General features: G+C 41.5%; 1 protein-coding gene across 3 annotated transcripts in view; it reads right to left on the bottom strand.

Annotated features, from left to right (window-relative positions):
* Nucleotides 1-17,794, bottom strand: part of TNR (tenascin R) — a 932,265-nt gene that overhangs the window by 152,417 nt on the left and 762,054 nt on the right. For all 3 annotated transcript variants that reach the window (XM_073593414.1, XM_073593413.1, XM_073593415.1), the window contains 3 exons: nucleotides 16,487-16,576; nucleotides 4,604-4,867; nucleotides 728-994 (listed from right to left, as the gene is read on the bottom strand). In XM_073593414.1, the coding sequence (XP_073449515.1) occupies nucleotides 728-994; nucleotides 4,604-4,867; nucleotides 16,487-16,576 (621 nt within the window). The remainder of the gene's footprint in view (nucleotides 1-727; nucleotides 995-4,603; nucleotides 4,868-16,486; nucleotides 16,577-17,794) is intronic.

Here is a 17,794-nt window from a genome sequence, read left to right as displayed (position 1 = left end):
ACTTGCTTCAGCTACTCACAGTGGTCTCCGGTAGCAAGGTGGATGGTCCCTTAGTGGCGACAGCTTCCCCTCTACCTCCGACCACAGCTGCTTCTCAGGCCAGCAGAACCGTTGCTTTTTGTTGGACTGCAAGCCGCAGTCCCAACCCTACGCTGCTCTCTTGCTTTTGGATAGGCCCTCAGACAGCCTAGCAGCCAGATGTCCCTGAGATAGGCCCAAGGCTTATGTCCTAGCAACCCAGGGCATTACAACACACGTCCTCCCAGACGGCCGTCCAGGTGGCACAGAACCCTGGTCACCTGACCTCACCCAAATAAATAGGTTCTCCCAGCAGGCCAAGGGATCCTAGAAAATCCCTGCCCATTGGCTGAGACACGCCATTCATTCCTAGTCTGTCTTTGCAATGCCCTTGTCCTGTCTAATGTCACCAGATACCCAGCCACCTAGTGACAGAAGAGAGAAATGCAGCAATTTCAGAGTTAGGGTGAAATCAATTGACCTCCTGACAATTAGCCAAGGCAACTATCACTTGGCAGATAAATTTAGTAGCAACCCTGCCTAAACACCAGGGTGCTACATAACACTAAAACTTCTTAATCTACATACCTTAATGAAGAAACTAAAATAGCTCTGTGGTGGACCATCCATTTTGGAACAGATTCCAAGGAATGTAGTAAATCAATAATACCTTTTTCTTGACTTTAAAACCAATTTTAAACCAGCTCACCTGTAGTTACTGTGCCTTCTACCAGCTCCGCTCTTAATGTCCCATGTATGGGCAGGAGGGTGACCAGGTACTCTGTGCTGGGTAACAGATCAATGAGACGGGTTTGCCTGACTGAGGCATCAAGTGAGAGTTCTATTGGTTCATCACCCCCGATGGGGGTATAACTCAGGATGAAGCGGTCAGCTGGAGGAGATGGGTCTGTCCACGAAACATTCACACTGTATGCTGTTATACCAGAAAAATAAAGCTGTGTGATGGGCCGAAAGCCTGTAGGTTTTGGAGAATGAAAAAAAAAAATTTTTTTCATGAGCAGATGAGCAGTTCCATCAAAATCTTATTGCTGTAAATGAGCTGATTTGATAACATAGTACAAGGTACACAATATTCATACTTCACAGGCACCAATTATCTACTGGATTAATATAGCTCTCCAGGACTCCATTGGCAAGATTTTGCTTCCACAGATGCCAACTCAGTCCTTATTTCCCTCCTAAACTAATCAAACAAGCAAGGGTACCTCACTACTGGCAGTGTATTTTTCTTAACATGTGTAATGGTTGTAGCATCTGCAGAGCCTCAGGTGCAGACAACTTGCCATCAAAGTACCCTCAAATTATAAGAAGCAGATGCGATATTTAGCTTCAAATACAAAGTACTGGTGCAGTGTTCTGCATCTGCACAGTGACTTCTAACGCTGGCCAAGGAAAGACCAACTGTTCAGCATGTTCAACAGTATGCAACACTGGGTTTGTCTCCAAATGAATATGGTGCTAAAAAAATGGCACAAAGTTTTCAAATATTATCTACTTTTTTAACAGTTTAATGCAACTTTACAGATAAGAAAAAATCATTTTTAGGTTGGTTACATACATTTCAAGGATTATACATTTTGCCTGTTGGTCTGCTGAAACTAATACATCTTTGAAAGATTAGAAATTAATTCACAAAATTAGTGAAGACTGACCTATATAGGGGTGCAAATTATGTGCAGTGATTATAAATGTTTGGGAGAAATAAAAGAACAGAAGGAGCTGAAAGCAATTTCACTGCAGCATAGATTACAATTTGTGAACTATGACTTGTTTTTAATAACTGAATATTGGGCAACTGAGCTTGGGCCTGTTATGGAAAAAACAGTTCACTAGGAATAATATCCTCACATGAATCAAATGAGTATGCCAACATACCTTTACCATGTGGTTTAAATGTACTGCAGGTAAAGAGAGTTTTGTGCACAATATCTTGCACAATATTGGGCTTGTGTAGTATTTTTTAAAGGAATTGCCAAAGGAAGGAGGGCATTGCCTTTTTTTAATCAAAAACATTTAGGATTGTTTACAAAATGATTTCAAGTACCCCCATCTGTACACATGAAGTCTTGTTGACCATATCCGAAATTAAAGCATATGTGAAGCCTAAAAACATTATTTTTTAGGTTTGAAGACAGCATGGTAGGGTTAAAACCCTTTCCAATTTTTATTGCTATCCAAACCAGAAAGATTATCTCTCATTTACTATCCTAACAACAGTTTCACAAGACAGGAAGTGAGGAAAAATCTCCTACAGCAACACAGATCTAAATCAGGTAGAGCAAAAATAGAACCCCCATCAGCTTTTCATTTCTTCCTGGGTCCCTGTGTCAGATGTTCATTCACGTCCTTTCTGGTGAAACTGTTGTCACTATTACAGTACGTTATCGAAAAAGTCTCAACCAGAGCTTTGGAAAACTGTAAAAACCCAACCGGGATTCCCATCCTTTCCACTCCATCCAAATCTAAAACAAAATTTTGACTAGGCAGATATAGTTAATCTCCCAGCGGCAGTTGAATGGGGCTGGGGATGCGTCATTAGTTGTTAGTATGCCAGTAGCTATTGGAGGCCTAGCAATTACCTAGACATGAGCAGTAAGCTGTCACATTCATGACAGCATACCAGAGCATACAGTACATGCCTCACTCTGAGCACTGGTGTTCCTCTGTACACCAACAAAGATTTTGTCCTAGTTACCAACAGTTTACTAGTCAGTGAACTGGCAGTAATTATTTCTGAATTTGCCATAGCAACACATTCTTAAATTGGTGTAATTAGGAACCCCTGGAATCTGTGCTGGTTCAATCAACACCAGAGATTTTATGCCCCAGAATATAAAAAGGAGATGCCATTACTGAGAGCTAAGTAAGCATATGGGTGCTTCTGGTGGTGATATTGTTTAAGTGAAGCTTTACTTTATGGCCACCTCCACCCAAGGCCAATATTTCAGTTTTTTGGAGTATTTGGCAAGCTGAATCACATGGAAGTTCCTCATATTCTAAGGAATTCTTGTCCTGAGATATCTCCAGCAGTGTTCCCAGTACTACGATGGTCATTACATTGTCAGATGAGGGTGTGATACTCCATTAGTGGATTCTCCAAAAACAGAAAAGAGAACAGAACAGAAAATAAATTGGGGAGCCCATCAATGAAATGACACCTTCATTATAACCTCATAAGAGGGGGCAAAGACACAAGTAGGGCAAAGCAACGGGTTCATTTTATCAATCCTCTCCCCAGCATCATCTTTCCTTTGCTTTCTTGCTTCCAGGTGTTGGAGAAGCCACCTGGTGCAATCTACAAGACTTTCCCAATGTAACAGCATTAATACTAGGTAACTGGCCCAGCATTGTTACCTGCAGTGAACCACATGCTTCTCTGTAGCTAGAGGTACTGGGTATGTTCTTCGCTCCCTGCAGCCTAATATAGCAGGGGGAATGTTGGAAAGATGTGCTGTTGGAGGAAGGGATACATCTACACAAGCAAAGCACAGATTTGCTTTAAAGAGGAATTTCAGGTATCAATATTTTATACATAGTTACATTGGTCCAGCTTGGACCAATGTAACTATGTATATACCATACCTGGCCAATCCTCCTGGGACTGGAAATCACAAAGTAGATACCGCTATTTCAGTGAACTCCACATACTTCTGGATCCTGTGTGCTTGAGCGGTTGGCCTTCTGTTTTCTGAGCACAGGATGTTGACAGCTCTGCATGGACACTTGGCACGGGCAATGACATCATGCTCTCTGCCTCTTCCAGAGTACATTTTACATTCATTCAGAAAGTGCAAAGCATTCTGAATGACGCCCATGCTGGGTTGCCAATCTTCTGTGTTCAGAATACATCAGGTCAGCTGCTTAGCATGAGACTGAAAAAGGGGATTCCAAAAACGTGACGATCACTGAAGAAGGGGTGTCTACTTTAGTGATATACAGTTTCCAGGGACATTGACCAGTTATCGTATGTGCATATTTATATTGGTCCAGGCTGGGCCAGTGTAACTATTTATAAAATTTCCATACCTGGAATTCCTCTTTAAATATCTGTTTTTTGGGGGTCAACATAAGTAGAGAAAAACAATTAAAGAGCAATGTAAAAAACCTAGGCTGTGTCAAAAGGATAGAGAAAATAAAGCTGAATTTGTTTCATCTGTGTGTACAATTTGCATATTGTCTAAAAATGCCAGTAACAATTTAAGTCTAAAACATTGTTTTCACTTGTAAAGGGGATAATTAATTGATACAGTGCAATGCAAGGCCGGCCATTGTCTCAGCATAATGAATAGTCTTCTATAAATAATTTGCTTTACTTATTTTATTGCTACAAAAATGCAGTGATATTTAAGTACAATTTATGACCTAATTTGTTTTGCACTGAGGTGGTTGTAAAACAAATCTCAGATGCACTAACCAGGTTGTATGTGGGAGTAGGCAGAATAATAATATTAATAACATCAAATCTAGTCTGCAGGATTAAGGCTCAGTGTCAGAGCTGTAAGTAAATGCAGGGGCAATCCTAATATCAAAGAGCAGACTATAAAACATAGAAATATAGCTGTACCTGTGAAAGCATCCACAGTTGTCTCTCGGCTCTGCTGTCTCCCCCTCTCTGCGATTATTGTAATGGTATATTCTGTTCCTGCGTCCAGGTCGGTGAGATCGTACTGGGTGATTTCAGGGGGGACTGTGATTTCGGAGGCCATACCAGAAGATGGTGTAAAAGAGATGCGGTAATGGTCGATGGGGCCCTGAGCTTTGGTCCACACTAAGGAGATGGTCTTGTCTGTAGATCCAGTGACCATTAGATCACTCGGGCTGTCCAACTCTAAAAGAAAACACAAAGACATTGATATCTCACCAGTATATAGATTACGATTGTGCAACTGCCAGACCCTCAGTGACTCTTTCCATACTTCATATCATATTTGACACCTTCACATATACTATATAGCAAATAAATTATTCCTTTTTCTATGGGGAAAAGTCAAGTAATAGTTCAACTGAAATTCTTCATCAATTAATAATCTTCTAATAAGACTTGAATTATTTATTTAATTATTTCAGGTACTTATATAGCGCCATCAATTTACGCAGCTCTTTACATATACATTGTACATTCACATCAGTCCCTACCCTCAAAGAGCTTACAATCTAAGGTCCCTAACTCACATTCATACATATTAGCAGCAATTTAGACAGGATCCAATTAACCTACCAGCATGTCTTTGGAGTGTGGGAGGAAACCGGGGTACCCGGAGGAAACCCACGCAGGCACAGGGAGAACATGCAAACTCCAGGCAGGTAGTGTCATGAACCAGCGACCCTTCTTACTGCTAGGCAAAAGTGCTACCCACTACACCACTGTGCCGCCCACTTAAGCATTGATTCGGTTGGAGGGCTTTTGTATTGCCTTAGGAGGTACTGGTACACCCCTGCTTGATGCGTTTTACCACTACTGGCTTGATTATAAGCCTGTTGATCAATCCAGCAGTGATGAAACATGTCAAGGAGGGGGATCCCTGGGTGGGACAATATACATGCAGCTGTACTTTTGACGCTTTAAGAAAGAGCTTTTGGAAATCAGTGTTCAGCTTTCACCTACAGCTCTGTCCTGAGATGGTAAGCTAAGACAAGCTTCTTAAAGTGGTTGTAAACCTCTGACATAAAATATACATAAAGCATATCCCTCTATAGTGTGTACTTGTCTCAGTCCAGAGCACTAAGTGTCATTTCTGTCTGCTGCCTTGTTCCTTTACTATCTGCATGAGTCCTTTTTTTCACAAGTTTACTGACACCAACAAGTAAAAAGGTGACAGTGTTGGGAGCACCAGCACACAACCTGTGATTGACAGCTTGAGCTCTACTCCTGTGTGCTGTGTGAAGGGGGTGTGTCCTTTTCCTCCAATAAGCTGTCAGAGCTCTACCCACTAAACTCTGCAGAGTGTAACCTCAGCTTCCCGCCCCTGTGTTCTGAAAGCTCAAATAAGAAATACAAAGTCTGCACTTTGAACAGCTGTAGAGGAAAGATGAATGCAGATAAACAGGAACAACTTATGTAGGAAGGTTTGTTTCATCTCTGTGTATCACCTTCATTGGGTATATGTAAAGATTTACAACCACATTAAGCCTCCAAGTAAGAGAAGTACAAGTCTTAAATAGTACTGTATGTTTGGGCTGTATGATATGTCTCAATATAACTGTTTAATAAGTTCAAAATATACTTGTTGATCCTGCCAGAGATCTTGCCAGCTGATACATTTCTATGCTATCTGCCTGTGCTGCACTCTTAGTTACATTGGGCTTTAACCACTTGACCACTGGGCACTTAAACCCCCTTCCTAACCAGACCGATTTTCAGCTTTTGGTGCTCTCACATTTTGAATGACAATTACTCAGTCATGCAACACTGTATCTATATGAAATTTTTGTCCTTTTTTTCACACAAATGGAGCTTTCTATTGGTGGTATTTAATCACCGCTGGGTTCTTTATTTTTTGCGCCGTAAAAGAAAAAAGACCGAAAAATCTGTAAAAAAATACATTTTTCTTCATTTCTGTTATAATATTTTGCAAATTAGTAATTTTTCTTCATATATTTTGGCCAAAATTTATACCGCTACATATCTTTGGTAAAAATAACCCAAATCGGTGGATATTATTTGGTCTTTGTGAAAGTTATAGAGTCCAAAAGCTATGGTGCGAATATCTGAAAATTGATCACACCTGAAGTACTGACGGCCTATCTCATTTCTTGAGACCCTAACATTCCAGAAAAGTACAAATACCCCCCAAATGACCCCTTTTTGGAAAGAAGACATTCCAAGGTATTTAGAAAGATGCATGGTGAGTTTTTTGAAGTTGTCATTTTTTCCCACAATTCTTTGCAAAATCAAGGTTTTTTTTTTACTTTTTTTTTTTTTCCCACAAAATTGTCATATTAGCAGGTTATTTCTCACACACCGCATATGCATAGCACAAATTTTACCCCAAAACACATTCTGCTATTACTCCCGAGTTTGGCGATACCACATGTGTGAGACTTTTACACAGCGTGGCCACATACAGAGGCCCAACATGCAGGGGAGCACCTTCAGGCGTTCTGGAGCACCCAGGCCAATTCTGACATTTCTCTCCTACATGTAAAAATCATAATTTATTAGCTAGAAAATTACATAGAACCCCAAAACATTATATATGTTTTTTTAGCAAAGACCCTAGAGAATACAATGGCGGTCATTGCAACTTTTTATCTCGCACGGTATTTGCGCAGCAATTTTTTAAACGCGTTTTTTTTGGAAAAAAAACTGTTTTGTGCTTTACAAAAACCAAAACAGTAAAGTTAGCCTAATGTTTTTGCATAATGTGAAAGATGAAGTTACGCCGAGTAAATAGATACCCAACATGTCACTTTTCAAAATTGCACGCGCTTGTGGAATGGCGCCAAACTTTGCTACTCAAAAATCCCCATAGGCGACGCTTTAAAATTTTTTACTGGTTACATGTTTTGAGTTACAGAGGAGGTCTAGGGCCAAAATTATTGCTCTCGCTCTACCAATCGCAGCGATACCTCACATGTGTGGTTTGAACACCGTTTTCATATGTGGGTGGGACTTACGTATGCGTTTGCTTCTGCATGCGAGCACACAGGGACAGGAGCGCTTTAAAAAAATTTTTTTTTTTTTATTGTTCATTTTACTTTATTTATTTTAGTTTGATGCTTTTTTCCAAAAAAATAAATTTTTGACCACTTTTATTCCTATTACAAGGAATATAAACATCCTTGTAATAGGAATATGGCATGACAGGTCCTCTTTACAGTGAGATATGGGGTCAATAAGACCCCACATCTCACCTCTAGGCTGGGAAGCCTGAAATAAAAAAAAAAAAAAAATGATCCTGGCTTCGATCGTAGCGGTGAGTCGGTAGAAGCGTGGGAGGGGGGGGACATCCCCTCTCGCCTCCCGTAAGAACGATCAAGCAGTGTAACAGCCGCTATGATCATTCTTATGGTGTAGGGAATCGCCGGCTGAAAAAGCTGATATCTGAATGATGCCTGTAGCTGCACCCATCATTCAGATATCCCCGCACAAAGTCAAGGACATTGTATGACGGCCGGCGGGCGGGAAGTGGTTAAAACGCTTTTTTTTTTTTTAACACAAAGTTGTCCATTTATACAATATTTCTACCACATAACATGTACATACCAAAAATGACACCCCGAAATAGATTCTCCTGCTCCTCCTGAGTACGGCGATACCACATGTGTGAGACTTCCACAGCCTGGCCACATACAGAGGGCGAGTACAGCTGAGCATGGCTCAGCATGGCAGGGTATGGCGGAGTATGGCGGGGTATTGTGGGGTATGGCGGAGTATGGCAGGGTATGGCGGGGTATGGCGGAGTATGGCGGGGTATGGCGGGGTATGGCGGAGTATGGCGGGGTATGGCGGGGTATGGCGGAGTATGGCGGGGTATGGCGGAGTATGGCGGAGTATGGCGGGGGCATGGCAGAGTATGGCGGGGGCATTGCAGAGTATTGCACAGCATTGGAGAGTATTGTGGGGGTATTGCAGAGTATTGCACAGCATTGCAGAGTATTGCACAGCATTGCAGAGTATTGTGGGGGCATTGCAGAGTATTGCACAGCATTGCAGAGTATTGTGGGGGCATTGCAGAGTATTGCACAGCATTGCAGAGTATTGTGGGGGTATTGCAGAGTATTGCACAGCATTGCAGAGTATTGTGGGGGTATTGCAGAGTATTGCACAGCATTGCAGAGTATTGTGGGGGTATTGCAGAGTATTGCACAGCATTGCAGAGTATTGTGGGGGTATTGCAGAGTATTGCACAGCATTGCAGAGTATTGTGGGGGTATTGCACAGCATTGCAGAGTATTGTGGGGGTATTGCAGAGTATTGCACAGCATTGCAGAGTATTGTGGGGGGATTGCAGAGTATTGCACAGCATTGCAGAGTATTGTGGGGGTATTGCAGAGTATTGCACAGCATTGCAGAGTATTGTGGGGGTATTGCAGAGTATTGCACAGCATTGCAGAGTATTGTGGGGGTATTGCAGAGTATTGCACAGCATTGCAGAGTATTGTGGGGGTATTGCAGAGTATTGCACAGCATTGCAGAGTAGTGAGGGATGGCTGAGCATGGATGGATGGATGGCTGGATGTCTCTGTGCAGCGCTGTGGGCACTACACATCCAGCCCACAGCGCTGCAGACATCCATCCATCCCCCTCCCCGCTCACTGTGTACCGATCGGTACACAGGAGGGGAGGAGAGGAACCGACGTCATCAGATGACGCCGGTCTGTTTACATGTGATCGCGCCGTCATTTGACGGCGCGATCACATGGTAAACGGCCGCGATCAGCGGCCATTTACCGGGATCCGTGATGCGCCGGGTCCTCTGGACCCGGCGGTCACGGATGTGTTCGGGTGCGCGCCCCAGGGGGCGCGCGAGAGGGGAATTCCGGGAGGACGTCATATGACGTCCTCCCAGAGTTATCCAACCGCCCTGCAGCCGTCATTCGGCTATGGGCCGGTTGGTAAGTGGTTAATGACTAAACCCAGAGTGTGCAAAATCTGGTGCAGCTGTGCATGGTAGCCAATCAGCTTCTAATGTCAGCTTGTTCAATTAAGCTTTGACAAAAAACCCCAGAAACGAGCCCCCAAATATAGCATGATCCCCGTAAGGGTTGCAGGTGACAGGGTTCCCCACTGCTGCACAGCCTGGCACATAACATTTTCAGCTTTTATCCAGACACAGTGAACAGTCCTTGAGGTTTGCTTTTGTGTTTTTATTAGGGGGTAATAACTTGGACGGAAATATGCATTATGGGATGCCCAACTTGAAAGTGAAAAAACAGGGACAACTTCCTCCCTATATTCAACTCGGATTGATTCTTCTGTACAGCTCCAATTGATTACTCTGTACAGGCCAACAGTCTCTGTTAGATTAGCAACAGCCTCTTATAAGCTAGTAACTCTCATTTCCTCTAGTAAGTAGCACAATGTGTTGTGAACTGCATCCCCAAGTACCTCCAACTCCTCTGTAGACACTGGTCCCAGCTCTACTACTGCAGAAAATGCTAGCCCACCTGGCTGCCTCTTCACCAGCCCACCTGGCTGCTTCTCTTCAACAGTCTACTCGACTGACACTCTGGAGTTCTCCCAGGGCAAGGCTATAGTAAACTTAAGCACACTGCTGTCCCTGCACCATGCTGTAGTACTCGCAATGCCCTCCTTGCTCTTGCTGCCTCTCAGGAAAGCCTTCTTCCAACTTCTCCTGTGATAGGATCCTTCCAGGCCAGCACCTGAGCCCTGGCCTGAGGCAGAGCACCTCCCCAGACTAGGGGATTCACCTCAAGAGCCACCGACAGCCTCCTTAGCACTGCATCTCCATCTTTCACCCAACTCCCCTGCCCAGCATGACTCCTTTCTATTTAAGGGCTCACTTAGTCCCCTTGCAGGCCCACCTCCTGGGGATTAGCTAAGGGCCCCTAAATATGCAGGACAACCCTCTTAGCTTCTGCCCTCTAGCTTCCAGAACATTCTCCAACATTCTCCATCATCCACCAGGGGGAGGCAACAGAGAGCTGCCTGTATTAGTCATGCTGCCCTGAACTCTAGTAATTCTGACCCAATTATAGACTTACAGGGTTTAAACATGAGTCAGAATATGCTTTTACCTACTCTGACACTAGTAGCACACTAGAGGGTGCTACATTACTATATTATTATATATTATATATTATTTATATATTTTATGTAAGAAGAGAAGATGCCTGTGATCCTTTGCTATGGTGACAACACTGCTTCTCTATAGATAATACAGTAAATGTTGTCTCCCTAGGACAGAAGGCGTTTTATTGGCAGGATCACCCCGGTCAAAAGACAAAAAAAATCCTGTAAAAAGAAAACACAGCCAGCACATCTAAGGACTGGTAAGCTGCAAATTGTTGTATAAAAATTGGTGTTACCAATATGCTGGCTTTTTTCACAAATAATGCAGCCATTCAACATTCAATAAAGCAATTACAGATCATTATTGAATTTTAGTTCATGCAGACCTAAGCTTGCTGATATAAGACTGTAAGTCATTAGTACTGAATCTAGGGGAGATGTGACTTTTACTTAGCAAGGCAAAGAGCAATGTTCAGCTACCCACAGGAGCCAATGTAACGTTGTTTTTTTTTTTTTTTATTGTTTTTACTTTTCTAATAAGATCATATGTATATTCTGATTGGTTGTTAGAGACTGCTAAACATGATAACTCTTTCCCATTAAACAAAGGTCAAGGAGATACAGTACTTGGCTGCTGTGCTTGACTGTAAATGCTGCACATAAGTGAATGCTTGTAAATTAGCCCCTCTGTGAATTGAGGGAAAGCCGTTGTGATTCTCCCAGCTCTGGACTGTCTGTCATGTCACAAAAAAGGATGAAAAAAATGTAAGCTACATACAAGTAAATATCTAAATTATTTAGAAACTGCAGTTCAATCACTGGCACTCAGTAGCTCAGCAGAGATTTCACTGGAGCCCAACGCTTTGAAAATTCAAATGACACTTCATACATCAGAAAATCTGATTGTATCTGCTCTGAGAATTGTGTGGATGTAACAGAGCTAGACGGAGTAAAAGTGTTTGAGGGTTTAATGAGCCTTCAGCTGGGTCACAAACATGTAAACTGTGACAATTCATTCAATCCACATGCTTTCAGCCTGTTTCATGAAGACCTCTGGCTTTGAAAATGGAGACAAATTATTTACTCCAGTCACAACTGGTGCTATTTATAAATGACTGATATACATGAATCCAGAAGTGGGAGCATATACGATGTGTCATTGTACTGTAGCATTCTCCTAGTTCAGAGTAGGCTGCTAGGTAAACAGTTGAGCAGGGATTGATTTGCTTAGGACTGCTTAGTGTGTCTCAGGTTGCTGTTCTACTTACCCCTGTCTTCTAGAGTGTTGGAGGGAGAGCAGGACAGGCAGCTTGAATATTTATGAAACTCCGGCCAATCCCTGGGGAGGTGTACCTAGAAGGTAGGGAGCATAAATATTCTGAGGTCTAGCAGCGGCAGAGCTGCTGGGTCAAGTCCTTTAGGAGGAGACCCCTTGTGAAGACATTGAGGTCCTAGCTAGGCTTAGCTGGGAAGCCTACCAAAGAATCTTTGTCCAGAGACTGAGCAAAGCCAGAAGGAAGTTGGTGGAAAGAAGTCCAACCATTCTGCGGCTGAATGAATAATTGACCGCCCCCCTCCCTTTACAGAAGAGAAGAGACAGTGGGGTGCTTTGATACCTTAAGGGAGTACAGGCCACTATTAGTGTAAGGAGTTCTGTGGGATATTTCTTTTCCAAGTCCCATACAGCTGGGAGTTGTGCAAAACAGTGCAATATTGGTGCAACTTTGATGCAACTTTGAAGGGGTGCGACTTGGATGTGACTTTTTGTCCCTCTGCAAAGTTGGACTCATTGTTGCACGTAAAACATTCAGGTACGACTTTAATGCAACTTTTGAGGGATAACATTGAACTCTATGGCCCTTAAGTTCCATGAATGTCGGACCAAAGTAGTGCATGAACTTCTTTGAAGTTGCTACGAGTTTATGTCGCACATACTGTATATGAATGGTTATCATTGGAAAACATGGGGCAGGACTTGCCATGCAACTTTGATGTCCAAAGTCACATGACAAGTTGCGCAAGTGTGAATGGAGTCTTAATGTACAACAATGTTCTAAGACAGCATTGATGTAGCTTAAAAGTCCCCTTAGTCATTTTTCTGCTTGTTTTTCTATACAGTATAGGAATGTTGTACAACCCTCTAGGGTACGATTTCCTGGAATCCATACTCTTAATTATGTATGGATTCCAGGAAATCTTACCCTATAGAGGTGTACCACATTCTTTCATTGTAGAGAACAACAAGCAGGAAAAAAGACTTAATGGGACTTTGAAGGCACAACAATGCTGTCGTATGACACTGTTGTACCTTAAAAGTCCAGTTAGTTTTTTGTAGTCTCTATGATATTGTGGTACCTTTGAAACCTCATTAGTCTTTTCTAGTCCTATGGCATTGTTGTACCTCAAAAGACCCATCAGGGTTTTTTCTGCTTGTCATTTTAGATTAAATAATACTTCTCCAAAAAAATGGAGAATGTAAAAAGTAAAAGTACCCCTTAAAAGCTGGATAAACTATTAACTATAACTATTGTTGAGGAGAAGTTTCCACAGAGTAACTTTTTATTACCTTTATTATTACCTTTATTAGCTATACTGTATGTGTACCCCTCTGAAACTGTTCTTGCTTTGTTACTAAGGGTTGGGCTTCAGTTATTCTAGAAATAATACACGCTCATCATTTATTTGTCCAATGATAGTGTCCTTATTGGTCACTGAAGCATTCTCATTAGACGCAGGGATAGTGGATTTGAGGGGGATTTCCTTGAAGCCAAGGAAGTCAAACCCTTAGCAACAAAATTAAAACAGTTTTAGAGGATTGTATAAAAGAGGCTTTTACTTTCGATATTATAAAATATATAAAAGGGTTACTTTGAAGTATGCACTGATTTGCCCTGATAGCAAAAAGAATATTTCACCCAACGCATTTTGTCATAAGGACATTCTCAAGGAGTAGGAGCCTAACCTTCGATAAAACCTTTATAATGAAACATGTTGGGAGGAGGTGATACCTGTAAGACCACAGTCCATAAACATTGCCGGCATCAGCAGTATACATACAGAGCAGCTGAGAGACAGTGAGAGACGTCAAGCAGTGACCGGGCTTGAAAGCTGAGTAGTGGAGCACATTTGTATATCCAGCCAACAGGCAAGAAAAGGTAACAGTTACAGACGTGACAAAGGTGAGAGAGGTTCCAAAATCAGGCATGTATGTGGAAGGTGGAACATATGAAGCGGCGTATACAGCGTTGGTACAGCACATAATAGTGGTATTATCTTACTTTTTTTAATAAATATTTTTAAATGTAAAACACCATTCACAGTACTTTTGCCTTTTGCCTGGGAGATATGGAGATATCTGTATAGATGGAGCAAAGAGTTCCTTCTGAAAACCTTACCAAGTTGAAGGTCACTCAACTCCAGTGAGTGAGATAGGAGAGCACAGGTGTGGGGAACAAAAGTGATAATAATTTTTGGAGATAAAGAAGACAATAAATTAAAAAAATGGAGACTTTCATGATTATTATTGTTTCAGGTATATATTAGGGTTAATTTACTAAAACTGGAGAGTGCAAAATCGGATGCAGCTCTCCATAATAACTAATCAGCTTCCAGGAATGCCTGGAAACTTGGCGATCCCATTCTTACATATTTATTGGAACTGTGGGGTTAATTTACTAAAACTAGAGAGTGCAAATTCTGGTGCAGCTCTGAAAAGAAGCCGATAAGCTTTCAGATTTTTTTTTGCAAAAGTTTAATTGAACAAGCTGAAGTTAGAAGCTGATTGGCTACCATGCACAGCTGCACCAGATTCTGTACTCTCCAGTTTTACTAAATCCACCCCATTGTATTACAAAGTAGAATTGAAGGTATGTAGAGCAAATTTTATACACGTGGAATGATATAATTTGATACTGAACCCAGGGGATGTTTGTGTTGTATGTTTTTGCTCTAGTTGTGCTATATTTATGATATAATAACTCTTTAACTGGTTTCGCCATACACCTGGGGGTACAGCTCCTGCATAATACTTCTACATCATTCCCAAGATGACGTGGAGTGATATAATTTGATAATGTACCCAGGGGATGTTTGTGTTGTATGTTTTTGCCCTAGTTGTGCTAAATTTATGATATAATAACTCTTTAGCTGGTGTGGCCATACACCTGCGTGTACAGCTCCAGCATAATACTTCTACATCATGCCCAGGATAAAATCAGTCTTTGTACAAGGAATACATAAATTCGATGTGATCCTCATCTACATTACTCAATAAATATCAGCTTGGATAACTGTAGGTCTTGAATTTCTGAAGAAATCTATGCAGAGATGAATTATCACAAATTAGATCCAAGACATCTCAATAGTCTTCACTGTTACATTATGTGACAATTTCCTATAGAGTACCTACAAAATATTTATTTTATGTTAGTTAAAAAGTTTCTGGCCCTGTCAACTCCACTTTGTCATTAAAAAGATTTCAGAACAATTGGTCCATTTTTGACATTTGCTTTACATGTAATATTTAATGATTTCAGCTTCTTTCTTCCCCAGGCAGTTATGTTTGTTAAATCTCATAAGATTTCAGAGACAGAAGAGGCAAAAAAAAAAAAAAAAAAAAAAAAGATTCTGTAAACATGGCAGCTTTAAAATAAATTTACATAGATTTTATGGACAATTCAATGCTCTGATATGTAATTATTTTATTGAGATGTTAACAAAAGTGTCTTTTGCGGGCCCCCTGGCTATACACATAATTGTGCATTGCAGTAACGCACACTTATTTTATGCATATATGCATAAAATGTGCATATTGACAATGTATGTTAACTACTATTTTCCATGTTGATAAGTTTATTATACTTACTACTTTTCTTACAATTGCTATTGACTCCCATATTAGCTACATACTGTTATTGTGGCATGTATTCTCTTGCAGCTGTACAAGACCCTTTGGATCAACATGGTCTGCTGCATGTGGATTTCAGTGCAAGTGGAGCAGGTGCATAAATAAGTTTTTTCTAAATGATTCTTGATATGCATAACAAAGCTTCTGAGTCATTGACTGGTGGCCCCCATAATCGGAAGTTGGAATTAAAATTATTTTAAACCCTCAGTTTTCTAAGCACTTTCAGCAGCGGGTTTAATCACCTAATGATTATGCAGCTTCTTTATCTTTTATTATTTGCCTGTTTAAGCTGGTGCTATGACATTGCCCCAGGGTTTCTGGTTCAGGATGGCTTCTTTCTCTTGCAGCATCCTAGGTCTCCATACACAGTGTACATTAATAGAAACTCAAGGCCCCATAGCCTAGGATGGCAAAGAACTCCCCAGCTTCTTCCTCCCCCACCTTCTCCAAACTAACATACTGGCTGAAGACTCATTGTCCACTGTTAACTCTTTTCTGTAACAAATGGAAGTTCAGGAAAGCAGTATTAAGAGAGCAGGGGCCAGCAACATTGAAAGTTCTAAACTGCAAGGCCTAGGGTAGCACAGGCTAAGAGGTTAAAACTACTAAGTGTTCCCAGAGGTTTCCCAACAACATTTTATGTACCTGGATAGCCTAGTGTACTAAAGCAGGCTGGAAAAAAGAAAAAACACAGGCTGATAGGTTGTGTCTAATGTATGTATTTCAATACATACAATACTTAAAGTTTGATCTGTGTGTCCCTTTAATACTGCAAAAAAACAGGATGTGGAGTTAACATTCTGCATAAGACAAATAGCCACTCATAATGCCAGACTATAACTCACCAGTACGTGCGTTCATTGTTGCGGGGGCACTGTGGAGATTATCTCGAATAGCAGAAATTCCTATTCCATATTCCGTTCCTGGGATCAAATCTGTAAGAAAAAAAAGGACGTATAATGATTAGAAGGACAAGGGCTTATCCACTGTCCATCATTGTAAACGATTACGTACAACGTTTTCCTCCTTGTGATGTTCTCATCGTCCAATCAATCTTTCACAAACAGAACCTTTTAAACACCTTAAACTCCTGTAATTCCTCTTATCATTCTTCCAGTGTCATGTTAAGTGCAAGACGCATATTTATCAAGTTTTTAATCAAATTTTTGTCAGCTTGCTTCTTAACTGATACGCTCTCAAGCATATAACACAAGAGCTGAGACACCCCCAGACAAAGATATTAATATGTCTGCTTTCATGATATGTGTCACTTAACTCCTGATGCGGTGTTGGCTACATGTAATTTCTTGTAGAGAGGCTGCATAACTGCTGAAAAATTACTTGCCTTTGATGTCATGAAAGCAGCATCGCCAACCTTTCTGATGTGCCTTGCATGTATTTCTTGATACAAATATAATATCCAAAGTTATTATTTTCACTTAACATCTAAAAGCTAAGCGTACCCAACACTGCTTTATAAGTTACAAATTATTGAGAGCTAGTTGAATCATAGTCTGGTTTTCTATATATCTTCAGGACTCCAGTAATCAATCTGTTAAAGTTCTGGGATGTACCAACTATAAAAGAGGTGTACTGTATATATTTCACGCAAAATAAACTAAGGATCTAGTGTAGCCATGGCCTACAACACTGCCACTGTTGCCTTCACTCTTGCCCTCACACTGGAGCTGTCATTACCCCCTTTGGGGCTGCAAGTGCAGTGTGTGGAGCTGCTTTCCAGACAGAGGGTGGGGAGAGAGCATTTGGAGCTACAGTTGCTGGATGAGAGCCCACCTACTGTCCAGGATATAGAAGACAATGTTAATGGCTGCAATGCAGCCTGGCCAGGAATGGCCACACCCCCCTTGCATGAGGACTGCTGGGAGTAGCAAAGACTTTTGGGGGAGGTGGACCCCAGAGAGATTGGACTCACTGTTATAGATCTGTGTGGGTCTACAAATCCCAGAGGCTGGGTGCTAGAGAGAGGAGGAAAATGTATGCAGAAGCCAAGGCTCAGGACAATCTTGTGTGAAAAAGTGAGAGGTGACCATCAGAGTGGGCTGCTGTATTGGAGAGCTACCTGCTGGAGTGTCAGAGAGGGAAAGACACAGGGCTGCCATATCTACATAGGGGTCACAGCTGTAAGAGAGCGT

The sequence above is a fragment of the Aquarana catesbeiana genome, linkage group LG07, assembly GCF_042186555.1.
Source record: "Aquarana catesbeiana isolate 2022-GZ linkage group LG07, ASM4218655v1, whole genome shotgun sequence".
Taxonomy (NCBI): domain Eukaryota; kingdom Metazoa; phylum Chordata; class Amphibia; order Anura; family Ranidae; genus Aquarana; species Aquarana catesbeiana.
Note: the sequence above shows the minus strand (reverse complement) of the source record. Positions and strands in the feature narration are given on the sequence as shown.